At 40.0% G+C, this 15466-nt stretch overlaps 1 protein-coding gene across 1 annotated transcript in view; it reads right to left on the reverse strand.

Moving 5' to 3' along the window:
* LOC139454061 (leucine-rich repeat and coiled-coil domain-containing protein 1-like) overlaps positions 1-15466 on the reverse strand; it is a 543549-nt gene that overhangs the window by 69410 nt on the left and 458673 nt on the right. The window contains exon 13 of the mRNA XM_071235554.1: positions 12713-12852. Within this exon, the coding sequence (XP_071091655.1) occupies positions 12713-12852 (140 nt within the window). The remainder of the gene's footprint in view (positions 1-12712; positions 12853-15466) is intronic.

Genomic DNA, 15466 nt, shown 5'->3' on the forward strand with positions numbered 1-15466 from the left:
TATTTCTTTATGGTCAATAATTAAGTACAGATGAAAAAGTATTCAAATAACTACTGCTATCAACGATAGTTTAGGATTATGATTATATTATCTGTCTTGTTTTTAAATAATCTTTAGTTTAAAAAAAAAACTTTTCCCGTGAGGTCACGTGATAACTAAATATGGGATAATAGTCTCGATCCAAATGTTACAACGCGTACACTTGAGCAGACTCATGAATATTAATTAGACCGTTCACAACGTTGACAGATCGTTATTATAACAGAAACAAACGTATGTTTTCCATATATATCTAAAATGATATTATTTGTTATTAATTGTCCGGTGAATTAAACAATTTAAATTGAAACAATTCATAATTCATCATATTATGAATACGTAACAACTTGTAATTTGTGTGTAAAAAGTCGTACTAAAACACGCTGTTTGAAGGGGGCGTGGCATAAATGTAAATGTCCGATTGGGATTTTAAATTTTCCGGACCCCTGGTGGATACAGCTTTTTTGAAAAGTGGGGGTGCACAATTAAGATCTATTTATTGTCTTTGGTGGTAATTTATACAGAAATAAAGATTTTTTTCGAAATAAAATTGGGGGTGCGCACCCCCACTCTGTATCCGCCCATGGATGTGGATCCGTGGAGGTCTGTGATGGTATTGATCTCCAGCAACACATGCTTGTCATAAGAGGCGACTAAGAGGACTGGGTGGGAAGAGTAAGTGACTTGGTTGATGCATGTCATCATACCCTTACTCCGTAGATTGATGCATAGATTGAGTCATATCGTTGAAATATTTCATGTGGCTCTAAACTACAAACAAAAACAAAGTAACTTAATTGCCAGTAACATAATGAGAAACTAATACAGACAATTCCGCTTCAATCTCTTCCACTCAAATATCACATCATTTCTGTTTTTAAAAAAAGAAAATTAATTATATAAAATTTATTACAGTCCCTTAGAGGTTTTGGTAGGAGGTAGTAGTGACAGATGAAACTATTTTCACATATTTCAGAAGGAAATTGCTTCAAATATGAAGGATTCCTGCATCATGTGAAACCCTGAGATGACAAGAAACTTAATTGACAAAAAATATCCCTGTTGTGAAATGTAAAATAAAGATTTCTGCTGATGTAACATCTGGAACAAGTCTATCGGAAAACAACATGTGATAGTCTAAAAGTCAGTAGCTGTCATAAACACTGCCAAATATACTGAACCGCAAAACAAACATCACCCCAAGTAACATTGCATGAAAAGTTGTCATTGAAATATCTGGGTTATTTTTGTCAAAGTTTCTAAAATTTAACATTACCTTGTCCGGAAAAATGAAATTCGATGATAAAAAAAACAAAGCAGATGACAATAAAACTTATCGCCCAAACGCATCATGGCAACACCCATGGTAACCCGATGCAGGCTCCAGCAACGGTACCAGCAACACTAAAGATGACCGACCACATAGTGGAAGACCAAGGATCACCCCCTGACGTTGGGATCGTCAGATTTTGCAACAGCAACTTCCAAGATCGCTTTATTACTGCTGCGGAAACTGCTCGGCAGACCATGGGGACACACCAGCAACACATTAGTGTGGACACCGTGCGTCGACAATTGACGAGCAGACACCTCTGCTGTCACAGGCCACACAGAGGACCCATTCTGACACCACATCATCGCCGGGACTGTCTTCAGTGGGCAACACAGCACCAGCAGTGGAGAAGAGTTCTCTTCTCAGACGAGAGCCGTTACTGTATCTCAATAGCAGATGGCAAAGAGAGAGAGAGTCTGGCGCTGCCATGGGGAAGGTTATTCGGAGATTGTGTTGTTGAGAGAGACTCGTGGGGTGGTCTAAGCATCACGATGTGGTGTGGAATTGGTCTTGCCCTGTGGTCTTCCAGAACATCAGTCCAGGGAGAGGCAATGGTGTCACAGCAGCTCGGTACATTGATCAAGTCTTGAGACCAGACCATACCTCATTTGGCACATCACCCAACCATGAGTTTCAACATGATAACACCCAAGCCCACACCGCATGCAATGGCCTGCCCTCAGTCCCACTTTAAATCCCATTGAGGACCTGTGGGATGAGATTCAAAGACGGCTGGGTGACGTCCGACCAAGGCCGACAACTACAGCTGAACTGCATCAGGCGTTCCTAAGAGTGTGGGCTCAAGTGCCTTTGGCCTTCATCAACTGCCTCATCCATTCCATGTATCGATGTTGCATGGCAATCATCAATGCACATGGCGGACACAGGAGATACTGATTTGTGATGTCATCTTCTCAGAGACTAGTGTTGTGTTTCACTTTAAGAACGTTTGACACTTTAATTTCAACCTTGATGATCAGTTTTGCCAAGTTTCATCTTTTTAATATGTCTCAAAGTATGTTTGCAGTGTTTGGACATATAAGGTTTCTCATATCTATCCATGGTGATGTTTCTTTGTGGTTCAATATATTAAGAAACTCTGTTGAGAACATGACCTAATTTCCCTCATGATGACACTGTCTCCACTGTGTGTCTCCACTGTGTGTCTCCACCGTGTGTGTGTCTCCACCGTGTGTCTCCACCGTGTGTCTCCACCGTGTGTCTCCACTGTGTGTCTCCAACGTGTGTCTCCACTGTGTGTCTCCACTGTGTCTCCACTGTGTGTCTCCACTGTGTGTCTCCACTGTGTGTCTCCACTGTGTCTCCACTGTGTGTCTCCACTGTGTGTCTCCACTGTGTGTCTCCATTGCCCATGACCTTCGGGAAACAATTCTAACATGGATCTTCACAAAAGCAAAGATTGGACTGATGCAGGTCTGTGACATTTACCACTTTAACAACTTTTTGTTTGTTTTTGAGTTCAATATTATATTACACGGTTATTTTGGGACATGAACCTCAAATAACATTTTTCATATTTCATATTTTCTTCATGCTGCTTCACATATTGACGAAAAGAAATCAGTTGAACAAGGAATTCAATTGGCCTGGACTGAGTGTTAAAATGTCAGACAAGATGTAAACAGTAAAGAGTGTGTGTAAAAGGTTAAATCTTGCAGGTTCTCAGGCTAACATGGTCAGGCAATTCCTTGGAGGCCTGGTTTATCTCATACTTATTCACCATTATTAGATTCAGGATTATCCTATTACAATGGTCTACCTCACTTGTCATACAGAGCTATCTGAGTTCCTGTCTACCTGAATGAAAAGATAGATGGCCGATTTCTTGCAGGCCACTGTTGGACGACATGAAACATGGCAATCACTGGTCCTTGGTATTGAATGAAAACAAATGGCAGATTTCTTTTTTTTAATAAAATTGCTCTTGCCAAAATTAAAATCAGAACATTTAGTTATCAGTTTTATTCCCCAAAACTTTAAAGATGTAGACATGACTCCATGTTTGTTTACTAGTAAAGGACATTACTCAGGCATATCAAAAACATGATATAATACAGATTTGTTCCACATTTCTTGATCAAAGCCTCTTGTCTAAAAGTGTTAAGTTATATGTCAGATCATCAGTTTAACAAATGAATGTGTATCCTGCGCAGCCTGGTGCAGGCTTCTCAAGACATCCTGCAGAGCACACAGTGACACAGCTGTACTTTTGACTGACGGTAACAAGCCTGGACTGTCCGACCCTCCTGGAAGTCTGTGGCTTGTTGTGTAAGAACAGGGCTCTTGATTGATCATTCTATCTATCCACTTCAGGCATAAGGGCATTAAGACCACGTTTACCAATAATTTGATTTACGTATGAAACAAAGGCAAAAAGGTATGCAAATGTTCAAAAAAATTATAAAAAAACCCAGAGCCACAAAGGATGTAACTCACTTCATTTTTCCAAAAGAACCAAATGGTATGTTATTCTACATGATACTTACTGCAAATCAAATTGATAATACATGCAAACTGGCTATGGCATTTTCAATATAGCTGCCATGTTACAAACTGGATCAGAATTCTGTAAGCACATTTAGAGACACCATTGCTGGGAGTATAAACACAAAATTTAGATTTTTAGGCGAGATACTGGAAAGGAAGCAAGTGTGTTTGGGGATGGTACATATCCTGTATTAGGAATAAATTACCTACACAAGTTGTTTCTACTTGGATTTTGCTGCAATCCATCAGTCTGTAAACTTGAGTAACTGCCCTTTGTCAAAGGGAAGCTACTCTAACCCCAGTCTATGAGCCATCACATTTGCTTAGAGTGTGACTGTCCTGTCATATTCCAGTTATATAATGGTGTGTCAACTTAATGTGGGAGGAAAGCCTGAAGTGATGCAGGTCTCAGATGTTAACCACTTCAGTGAAACCCATGAGCAAGTGTATGATGCTGACAAACCTAGAAACATACCGGGTAATCGGAGCGAACAGTGAGTCGAACGCACAATCATAGGTTTCTGGAGTGTCCAAGGGAGGCAAAACACTGCACAGCGGCGCCTAAGATGACTGGGCCACCCCTAACAGATTTTGTAACGTTTTTTGGCTGAATGGTTCAACATTGGAAAACTAGGAACAGATGAGATTCAGATATTTCAAATCATAAGGAATCTAGAATAATGATTGATAGATAAATTAATGCTCAAAGATCATCTTTAAAATACAGCAGAACATGGATAAAACAAACTACAAGTGACAGAGAGATCAATTCGTTCTATATGTTTTTCGTTATCTATGTTTTCGCTCGGAAACGTCCATCATCCTGTATAAAACAAAACACAATACACATAATTGCAGCATTGACTTGTATTAGCAGTGATCACTTCATAGCATTCAACATTTTTGATAACTTTCATTTAATAACATTAAACTCGTAACATTTTTAGAACATTGTTCATAAAATATGTATACAGCATTTCTACATAGAAAATCTATGGGAAGATGTGTAGTCAGTGATTTTGATCTGGCCTCGATTAGTCCAATTATAGGTAAGATAAACATAAAGCAACTTTAACAAGGTTGAATCTTCATTGCTGATTGTGTTGATATCGCCGCTGATTGTGTGTAGCCAATTGTCAGTTACACGTGATACTGAGTGGGATTTCTCAGTTAATTTCTCAGCAATTTCTATGATACAAAACCTGGAATCCAGTTATATTGGACTTTGGACTGGCCAGGTTTATGAGCAGTTATTTACTTGAAATGTCAAAGACAATTGATTGTTAAAGGTGAAACTCTAATTAGCTTTCTATCTTTAATTTTCTTTGGATAATTAATAGACAACATTGTTTAGAAGAAAACCTCAGTTTGTCTGCTGACTGACACTTGGTTTTGACCCTTTGCTAAACCATTATGACAGGACAGGCAGACTCTGAACATATGTGGCTTCTCATAGACTAGGTTTACACCTGTTCACATGCACAACATTTATTCACATAAGTAATTTTACACATGTGTAACTATACACGCATGTGTAAGTATACACGCATGTGTATATGTAAATTTACTATGCGTTCACATGAAAATTAACTAAGGTGTGTAAATAAAGTATGTAAATTGTGAAATTTTGTAAGGCACACATATTCATCAGTCTGTTCACGACTTTCAAGATGATGTTGTTTTCGAATTATGAGAAGAGAGTTACCTTACAGATATCTTCGCATGAAGCAACATGTGTTTGATTTAATATGTACACCAATTTTTGACTCCTTGAGACCCAAAGAAAACACCGTCCACCCAGCTCTGGTGTCAGCATAAAAGTCGGTATTGCTGTAGTCTGAATAGTGTCATTTTCAGAATAGAGAACTGTTTACAATTTATTTGGTGTTGTCAAAACAACAGATAAATAGTAATTAGATCATCCTCTGACATGGGCATAAACGTTCACATTACAACATATACATACAGTCAGTGAGTGAGTGAGTGAGTGAGTGGTTTTACGCTGCTTTTAGCAATATTCCAGCAATATCACGGTGGGGGACACCAGAAATGGGCTTCACACATTGTACCTATGTCGGGAATCGAACCCGGGTCTTCGGCGTGACGAGCGAACGCTTTTAACCACTAGGCTACCCGACCGCCCCTACATATACATACAGTGCAAATTTACATTTACATTTGCACCTGCACTAAACATGATGTTAATTTGCTCCTGGTGCTAATATTCATAGGTGAGTAAACACGTTCATATGACAAATATACGGTAAATCTTGATATTAACGCAAGCGTGAATTAAATGCGAAAAATGCGAGTGGTCTTTGCTCGCATTATTAAACATCACATTTATATCAACAATAAGACATTTTGGATAGCAGAAATACCAACTTAGACATACGCTGAAAACAAACAACTATGTATTCCACATCACTGATTAATGAGCGGCACTTGTAACAAGTATATAAACAATGTTATTTAAACACTAATTACATCCTGTGAATTGTCACTGCTGGGGTCAAAACAAGCGTTCTACTCACTCATGTCATCACTGATCACACCTGCAAGTCCAGACAGACGCCACCCAACACGGTGTCTTTGCTCTTTGCGACTGCATCAAAGGCCGACACGGGCCAGCGCGCACGTATTGTTTTAGCTTAAGTACTCTACTCAGCGCTAATATGCGGTGCTATTTGGCGTGTGATTGAATTAATGTAAGGTTGGATTAAGGTGAGGATTCTCCTTTACACCTGACAGAGGACATTTTATTTAGATATAAATCCACTGATGCTTGAGAGGAGGGGGTGTCGCATTCATATTGAGTCGCATTTTGGGCTAGGGGCCAGCGGTCGCATTCTTTTGGAGACGCAGTAATTTCACGTTTTACAGTACTCATGTATGTATCTTAACACATGTGTGCAAATATACACACATATGTATAGAGGTGCATGTGAACAGGGTATGGGTGTAGCTTCCCTTTGACAAAAACAGTTTACAGGTCATGTTATCATAACATGTTGACATTTTCTATACAGTTTACATGTCATTCACCATATGGATTTAATTACCAGTTGATCCCAAGCAGATTGGGACGTATCACATGTATGGCATTCTTTTCAGAGATGCAAAAACCAAGAAGAGGATCAGAATGGGATGCTGGAGTTGAGGAGGGGACAAGAAGAGTATGAGAGTGATTGTTTTATAAAAAATAAGCTCTTGGGTCTGTACGAGAGACTTGACACTCCATTATCAACCAAGATTTCATAAGAACACCACCATGAGATTTGGAAACAGAGAAGACAGTGAAGTGCATGTTGCTGCTTGCCAACCTTGTGCAATGTTTATTCTTTGTGATTGCATCCTCTTTCCTATGCTAATCCTAGAATGTCATAGACCACAGACACCTTACTCTGACACATATAAAAGCATAATGGCACTTAAGATCAATTTCAACGTAACAGCATTTATCCAATATTGGTAGAGACAATTTTTCTGTATCAATATTGGCAATTGAGACAAAACAAACATTCAAAGGCACAGACTTCTTTCTGTCAGAAACTGCACTTCCTTTAATCGGTAACCAAAGGATGAAGAGGAATGAGATCCTGAGCCTGTTATCATGTGACGAAGAATTTCCCTGCAGTTATATCTATAACTTTTGTGTACTGAGAAAATCATTTAAATTTACTGAAAACATTCTTCAATTGTTTTCTGGGGTTGTTTAGTCTATTGTAAATGAAATATAATCACCATCTTTGAAAAATGGTGCCCTGGCACTGAAGCTCACCTGGATAAACAGTCAACAGTTTTAAACAGTTCAACAAAGATAGCCACTTAATAGTTATTGCTGTCAGTGATGATACTTAAATATTTTCAGCAAAGAAAATGAGGACCAGAAAGTGAGTGAGTGAGTCAGTATGTATTTACGCCGCTTTTAGCAATATTCCAGCAATATCACAGCTGGGGCCACCAGAAATGGGCTTCTCACATTGTACCCATGTTGGGAATCAAACCTGGGTCTTCGGCGTGACGAGCAGACGCTTAAACCACTAGGCTACCCGACCGCCCCGAGGACCAGAAAGACTAAAACTGCAATGATTTGAACCAGATATGATGTCATAATCAGAAGAGTGTGAGTGAGTTAGGTTTAACGCCGCTTTTAGCAGTATTCCAGTAATATCGTGGCGTGTCAGCTTAATGTGGGAGGAAAGCCCGAAGTGATGCAGGTCTTGGACGTTTACCATCATCAGAAGAAACATCCTCGCCAAAGTCATCTTCCTAAGTCTGGAAATTTAAGAGATGTTTACACTTTTCATGAGAACTTATATTGCTATTTATAGCGCAACCGTAAAATAGCTCCACCCACTGTGATTGATGCAGACGCCAAACACGATCAATTCCATTTTTTATGATGAAAATTGACTGACTTATATCTTGATATACAGCCATTTGTTGTATCCATGGTTTGTCATTCAAGTTGATACGAAGTCAATGGTGATCTGGTTCTTGTATTTTTCTTAAAAAAACTTACATCGTCAGTCATTGTTCGAAACTGAAACACCGCCACTTTGCGGGCTATTTATAGTCAGGATGGGGCTTTAAGAGCAAGGCCAAAACAAGGTCAAAATATATAATATGGAGACAAATAACATAAGTCCCTCTAAGCATATACCACATTTAATTAAATTTAGATTAAAAATAGCTGTGTGATTGCCATAAATATACGTCAATGTGGCCGCCATAGCAGATCGGATTCAGATTTGAACCTATAAACAAATTAGGATGTCTTTGGTGGAACAAGCAGCGAGGTTTCAGTTATCGGTCCAGTGGTTTCTGATAAATATTCGTCATGCACAACATGCCACAACTTAATTCCACTCGACTTTCAGTCAGCTGAGCTCAACATAGAGACACAAGGTTCCAGGATGAGTTTCTTTGCATAGATACCACTATTTACAAGGGGTGCACCAGTGCATTGAAAGTTTTCATGCGATGATACGATACATTCTTTTCTGTATCAAAACAAGCTGATACCATGATAAGTGAACAACTTACTACTGCCATGTCATCACACACCCAAATGTTTTTGTCAGTCATATATCGCAACATGTATTGTAATAAGGGTTTCAAGTTCACTACTGAAAATAGCCTCTACGAACATTTGTCTACAGTTAGCTTATCATTTGGATCCTAGTCAAGAAGTTTACACGTGATTAGACATAATTATACGTATCGTGATACATATTGTATTATATAAGTGACCTATGTATCGTGACCTTGCTGTATCGTTTGACCCCTACTATTTACCAGAACTATATTGTAAGTAATTCCAGCAAGACAATCGGTTTAGAGTGATCAAATCTGAGTCCCTATGATAGTGCTTTAATTACAACAAATATCAAAATTTCAGCTTCCTGACCCTTTTCTGAGAAGATTCTCAAATATTTTTCACTCTATGATATTGGTTTTTACTGTGTCAAAAGAAATGTTGACAATGTTAAAAATTCATGATGGATTAGTGATTAATGAACTGTCATGAAAACCTTTGTGCTTGAAATGAGACTTCACTACCCTGCATTCCGCAGATGCATGCCCACAACCCATGAGATATGACATAATATTATCCTTGTCAACAGATCAGTGAACTTTCAAATTGCATTCTCAACTCCCTGGGGAGTATTCAACCTAATATCCCTGTTAGACATCAAAAGGTTTGCATTCACACTACCATTTCAGCATATCCCAATCATTGGTAAATACTTCACCCCTCTTTCCCTGTTTAAGAAGAAAATAATGCACAATGTTGTCAATATGTATGTTTGATACATCTTCTTTTGTGTTCATTTCCCAAGGGGAATTAAAACAAATACATAAATATACATAATATCAAGCCGTAATATGTTTCTAAACCAAAAGAGTGTCCCTCATGGAGGCCAGAAGCTTGATATTACACATGAATAAGAAACTCAAAAGTAGCAAACTAATAACTTTCTGACAAAGTGTCGCCAACATTCATACGAAATTAATACCAAAAATGAATTGGTCATTTCTGCATGGGTTGGGATTGATTAGTGTCGAAAGAATGAGGTACTGCTGAAATTTGGTGAAAAGATTTAAAAATCGCAAAAAGACAACCACATAGGAGCCTGGCACCTGAACGCACCAACAAGCCATGCACGTGCAGCATCACTTGTTGGGCTATACAAACGTTGGATTTTCAATTGCATGCTGTCACAATCTTATAGCAAGTGAACATGCCATGACTGAAGGAAGCCCAATGCACCGATGTCATCGGCTGACTGCAAACAGGAGAAGCATCTTCAGCTGGAGAGTCACAACATCCAGGTTCACCATGGCCCTCCAGGTCTCCAGATGTAAACCAAATGAAACATTTATGGGACACATTGGATAAACAACTGCATGCTTGTCAGCAACAACCACAGAGCATTCCACAGGCCACAATACGGGATCTGATTGCTTCCATGGGACCACAATGCTAGTCAGTTTTGGACTCTGATGGTGGCCATACAAGATATTGAGAACAGATGACCTTCACCTTGAAAAATATACTGTTCCATGTGTCAAAGTTTGAACAACCGATGACACTCTGTTGATTATTTATATGATACATAAAATATGTATCTAAAATTTTGCATTTTTGTTTTTGCAGGGTATATGTGTTTAATTAAGATGTACACACATGAATTGCTGTATGCATCACATGTTTATTGTATCAAGTGTGTGTATCATGTGCCTGTATCAAATGTGAAATATTTGTAGCTTATTTGCGGAACACATGTTTGTACCCTCTCTGTACTAAACAGTTTTATCAAAGCCTTAATGTATCATGACTGTATCATGTGTCCCATGTGTTTATCATATGTCTGCTTCATATGTCTGTACATGGGTCTGTATCACGTGTTTGTATCATGTGTCTTCGTGAAGAAACACCTACTCTGGCTAGGGTTCTACAACACCGATTATGTTACAGAGTAAAGTCCTGGGCACATCCCTGGAGGACACAAATATCATGCAGAGGCGAAAGTGCAAAAACCTAAACAAAAAGTGGAAACTCATATCATCAATCCTCGTAATGAGGTAAACTGTCAGCTGATGCACAGAATGTCAGGTATTTATTTACAAGCAAAACCTGTCACTTCAAGAGCCTCATTTGGCAATTCTATGCATGCAGAGCTAGTTAATGTTGTTTCATTACTGAAGGCTTACACATTCACTGTCAGTGTGAGATGAAGCACAATAAGCCAGCTCCCTATTAGTCAGCTCTCATGTTGTACTGGGACCCCAGTGAGGGGAAACTTGAAGATACTAAGCATGACACTAAACATGATACTGAGCATGACACTAAGCATGACAGTGAGCGTGACACTAAACATGATATTAAGCATGACACTAAACATGATACTAAGCATGACACTAAACATGATACTAAGCATGACACTAAGCGTGACAGTGATCGTGACACTAAACATGATACTAAGCATGACAATAAGTCTGACAGTGAGTGTGACACTAAACATGATACTAAGCATGACAGTGAGCGTGGCACTAAACATGATACTGAGCATGACACTAAGCATGACAGTGAGCATGACACTAAACATGATACTAAGCATGACAGTGAGCATGACACTAAACATGACACTAAGTGTGACAGTGAGCATGACACTAAACATGATACTAAGCATGACAGTGAGCATGACACTAAACATAATACTAAGTGTGAAAGTGAGCATGACACTAAACATGATACTAAGCATGACAGTGAACGTGACACTAAACATGATACTAAGCATGACAGTGAGCATGACACTAAACATGATACTAAGTGTGAAAGTGAGCATGACACTAAACATGATACTAAGCGTGACAGTGAACGTGACACTAAACATGGTACTAAGCGTGACAGTGAGCGTGACACTAAACATGATACTAAGTGTGACAGTGAGCATGACACTAAACATGACACTAAGCATGACACTAAGCGTGACAGTGAGCATGACACTAAACATGATACTAAGCGTGACAGTGAACGTGACACTAAACATGATACTAGGCATGACAGTGAGCATGACACTAAACATGATACTAAGTGTGAAAGTGAGCATGACACTAAACATGATACTAAGTGTGACAGTGAGCGTGACACTAAACATGATACTAAGTGTGACAGTGAGCATGACACTAAACATGATACTAAGCATGACAGTGAGCGTGACACTAAACATGATACTAAGTGTGACAGTGAGCGTGACACTAAACATGATACTAAGTGTGACAGTGAGCATGATACTAAACATGACACTAAGCATGACAGTGAGCATGACACTAAACATGATACTAAGTGTGAAAGTGAGCATGACACTAAACATGATACTAAGTGTGACAGTGAGCGTGACACTAAACATGATACTAAGTGTGAAAGTGAGCCTGACACTAAACATGATACTAAGCATGACAGTGACCATGACACTAAACATGACAGTGAGCGTGACACTAAACATGATACTAAGCATAACAGTGAGCGTGACACTAAACACAATACTAAGTGTGAAAGTGAGCGTGACACTAAACATGATACTAAGCATGACAGTGAGCGTGACACTAAGCATGATACTAAGCATGACAGTGAGCGTGACACTAAACATGATACTAAGCATGACAGTGAGCGTGACACTAAGCATGATACTAATTGTGACAGTGAGCGTGACACTAAACATGATACTAAGTGTGACACTAAATATGTGGCCCAGCTACCCCTTCTGGTTCTCGGTGGTGTCGCATCTGTCTCCCTCCCTCACCCAGCAAGTGTTGCCCTACCTGTGTTCCTGTTCCCGTGCAGCCAGGAGTTCTTGCAGCTGGCCAAGCTGCCCCTTCTGGTTCTCTGTGGTGTGTCTCAACATCTCTGCCTCACGGGTCATGGCTGCTGCCTTCATCTGAGCTTCCTGCAACTTCTTCACCTGGATCAACACCAAAACGTGTATCATTGTAGGACCATCTACATTATGATTGGTTTAACTATTTTTAACAAGAAAAGATTATGTAGTCAAATAAAAATATAAAATACTCTCCCACTGAAAACACAGTTTTGCCTTGTGGGGCTTGGGCAGATAACTCGGGCCGGGGAGGTACTTGCAAGGATTCGAGTACCCACATGACTACTCGGACACGCAGTTAGTCACGTGATATCAAAACAATAGTTATCATTGTTAATAATTCTAAGAATACTATCTCTATTACATCATTGCCATAATCCTGTATTTCAGCTGCAATCACACTAAAACTAAACTTTCACATTTTCAAGTAAAGTTCTTTTCACTGTCAACTATACAACAATCAGTTGTCCTGCCATTAGCCCAAAGCGTGAAGGCAAGAAAATCCTCATTTCTTTCCAAACATCAGTAAGTGAGGGAATGCCCCACATTACATGATCTCCGTAAGTCCACAAGTGAAGGTCCTGACTAAAGTTGGTTGGCAAGGACACATGGGCATCGAGAGAAAGATCTCGTAGGGCTTTGGTCTCGGATTAGAGGGGGCGTTACTGCAGCCTGCCCCAGTATGTCATATCCTGTAATGAGGTCAACTTTCTGAGTAGAGACATCCACCATCTGATGGAGGGATGTAGCTGAGGCATTAGTAGCATGGAGGTGCATCGATCATCCACATTGCAGAGATATCCCTGCGTCGGAAGGAAGTGTCCAGGAGTCAACTCTGACTTGGAGGGATGAATAAGGAAACCCAGATATTGGATGAGTTGAAATCTGGTCTTGAATAAGCTAAGATTTGTCTCAATGGATGCTAGAAATTCGTCCAAGTATCCGTGGAGGTGCACCAGATGGAGATGGGCAAAACTGGTGACTGGTGCCATAATCGTAGTGAACAACCATGGGGCCACCCAGAACTCGTAGCAGTGGCCATTGACTGCAAACTGGAGATATCTCTGGGATGAAGGATGAATTGGAACGAGGAGATTCGCATCTTGGAGGTCGATGCTGAAGAGCCAGTCCCCCTCACGTAGTGTTGACTGAAGTTTGGGACAAATTCCATCTGAAATTTTGGTGGAGGTATCAAGTAGGACTTGTTCAGGACCTTAAGGTCTATTATCATCCTATTTTGGTGGATTTTTTCCTGGGGAAGCAAAAACACAGAGAAATAGAACTGCACATTATTGTGTGTATCTTGGAGTTCCCGAATGACCTGCTCGACTAATAGGGTTATGATGGCAAGTGTGGCAGCCACCAACTTGGCCCCTAGCAGATGGAATTGGTGGACTTCTTGGGTCAGGATACAAGTAGAGATCAGGATTCAAAATGAAGCTTGTATCCACGGGTAACTACGTCTAGGATCCAGTGGTCAGATGTAATGAGTCGCCAGTTGTTGGCGAAGAGGGACAGACGTCCCCACGACGAGACCGGGAGTTGGTAGCATAGAGAAAGGTGGAAGTCGTAGGTCCATGGACATAGCCAAGTCGAAAGGGCCTAGGACGGTTGTGGTCACGGGGTGAAAGTCATCTATGGTCCAAGCAGCCTCCTGACTTCATCCCCTTTGGCCTGATCCACACATTGATTCAGATGGATGAAAGGAGGCAGGCTGTTGTTGATGGTGGTCAGGTCTCCTAAAAGCTTGAGAAGATTCCTTGCCTGATGGGATGAAGTTTCTTTCTCTGAGGTTCCTGGAAGGAAGCATCTGTGAGTGCTCACGTGGTCATTTAGCCGAGTATGATGAGCTATGGGATTACTCGGTGGTATCTTGTCTGACTTCATCTATGATTGTCCCAAGCTGGTTGTCAAAAGGTTTTGGGGACTGTAAGTGGTTGCATCATCACCATCTCTTTGGCCTGAGACAATACAGCCCAAGAACGGACTTGCGACAGTAGTTGCTGCCGTTGCCTCCGTAGAAGTTGGGATGAAATCCAAACTAGCATGCAGTGGAGTTCCTCTTGCATAAGCACAATAGCATTGAGCAAGCTGTGTGAGGCCAACTTGATCAAGGCGCATCTCCAAAGGCATGCTTCATATGAAGCTCGCAATGGCGGTATAGTGTCATCTTATACACAGGGTTGAAGACATTTCTGTGAGCACGTAACACCGGAAATACCATGTCAACAAATCTGTAAGTACGCAAACTAATCATGTAATTATACTGTCTGGTTATAAAAAGTGTCCATAGTATATCTGGACATAGGTGATTGGTTGATCACACAAGTCACCATGATTTACAGCAACCATGGTCAGATTACCGCTACTGATGCCTTGAAACAAACTTCAGTTGATAGAGAAAGGATATATACTGAAAAACAAAAGTTCCTGTGACATTGAATAAGATTTAATGCAAAGTTATGTTTTTTACTAAATCTGAAACAATTTGGGTTTGCAACAGATAAAAGACTCCTGTAAGTGTTCCAAATGGTTTAATTTGCCATACTGACTTCAGAAAATGCATGATTTCATAAAAAAACATGAACATGCCAAAATGTCAATTTACAAATCAATAGTGTATGTCCACCTCTGGTTGCGATACAAGCAACACATCTTCGTCTCATGGAATGGACCAGGCATTGCACAAAGTCCTGTT

Source organism: Haliotis cracherodii, unplaced genomic scaffold, assembly GCF_022045235.1.
Source record: "Haliotis cracherodii isolate W230 unplaced genomic scaffold, xgHalCrac1.p SCAF_10, whole genome shotgun sequence".
Taxonomy (NCBI): domain Eukaryota; kingdom Metazoa; phylum Mollusca; class Gastropoda; order Lepetellida; family Haliotidae; genus Haliotis; species Haliotis cracherodii.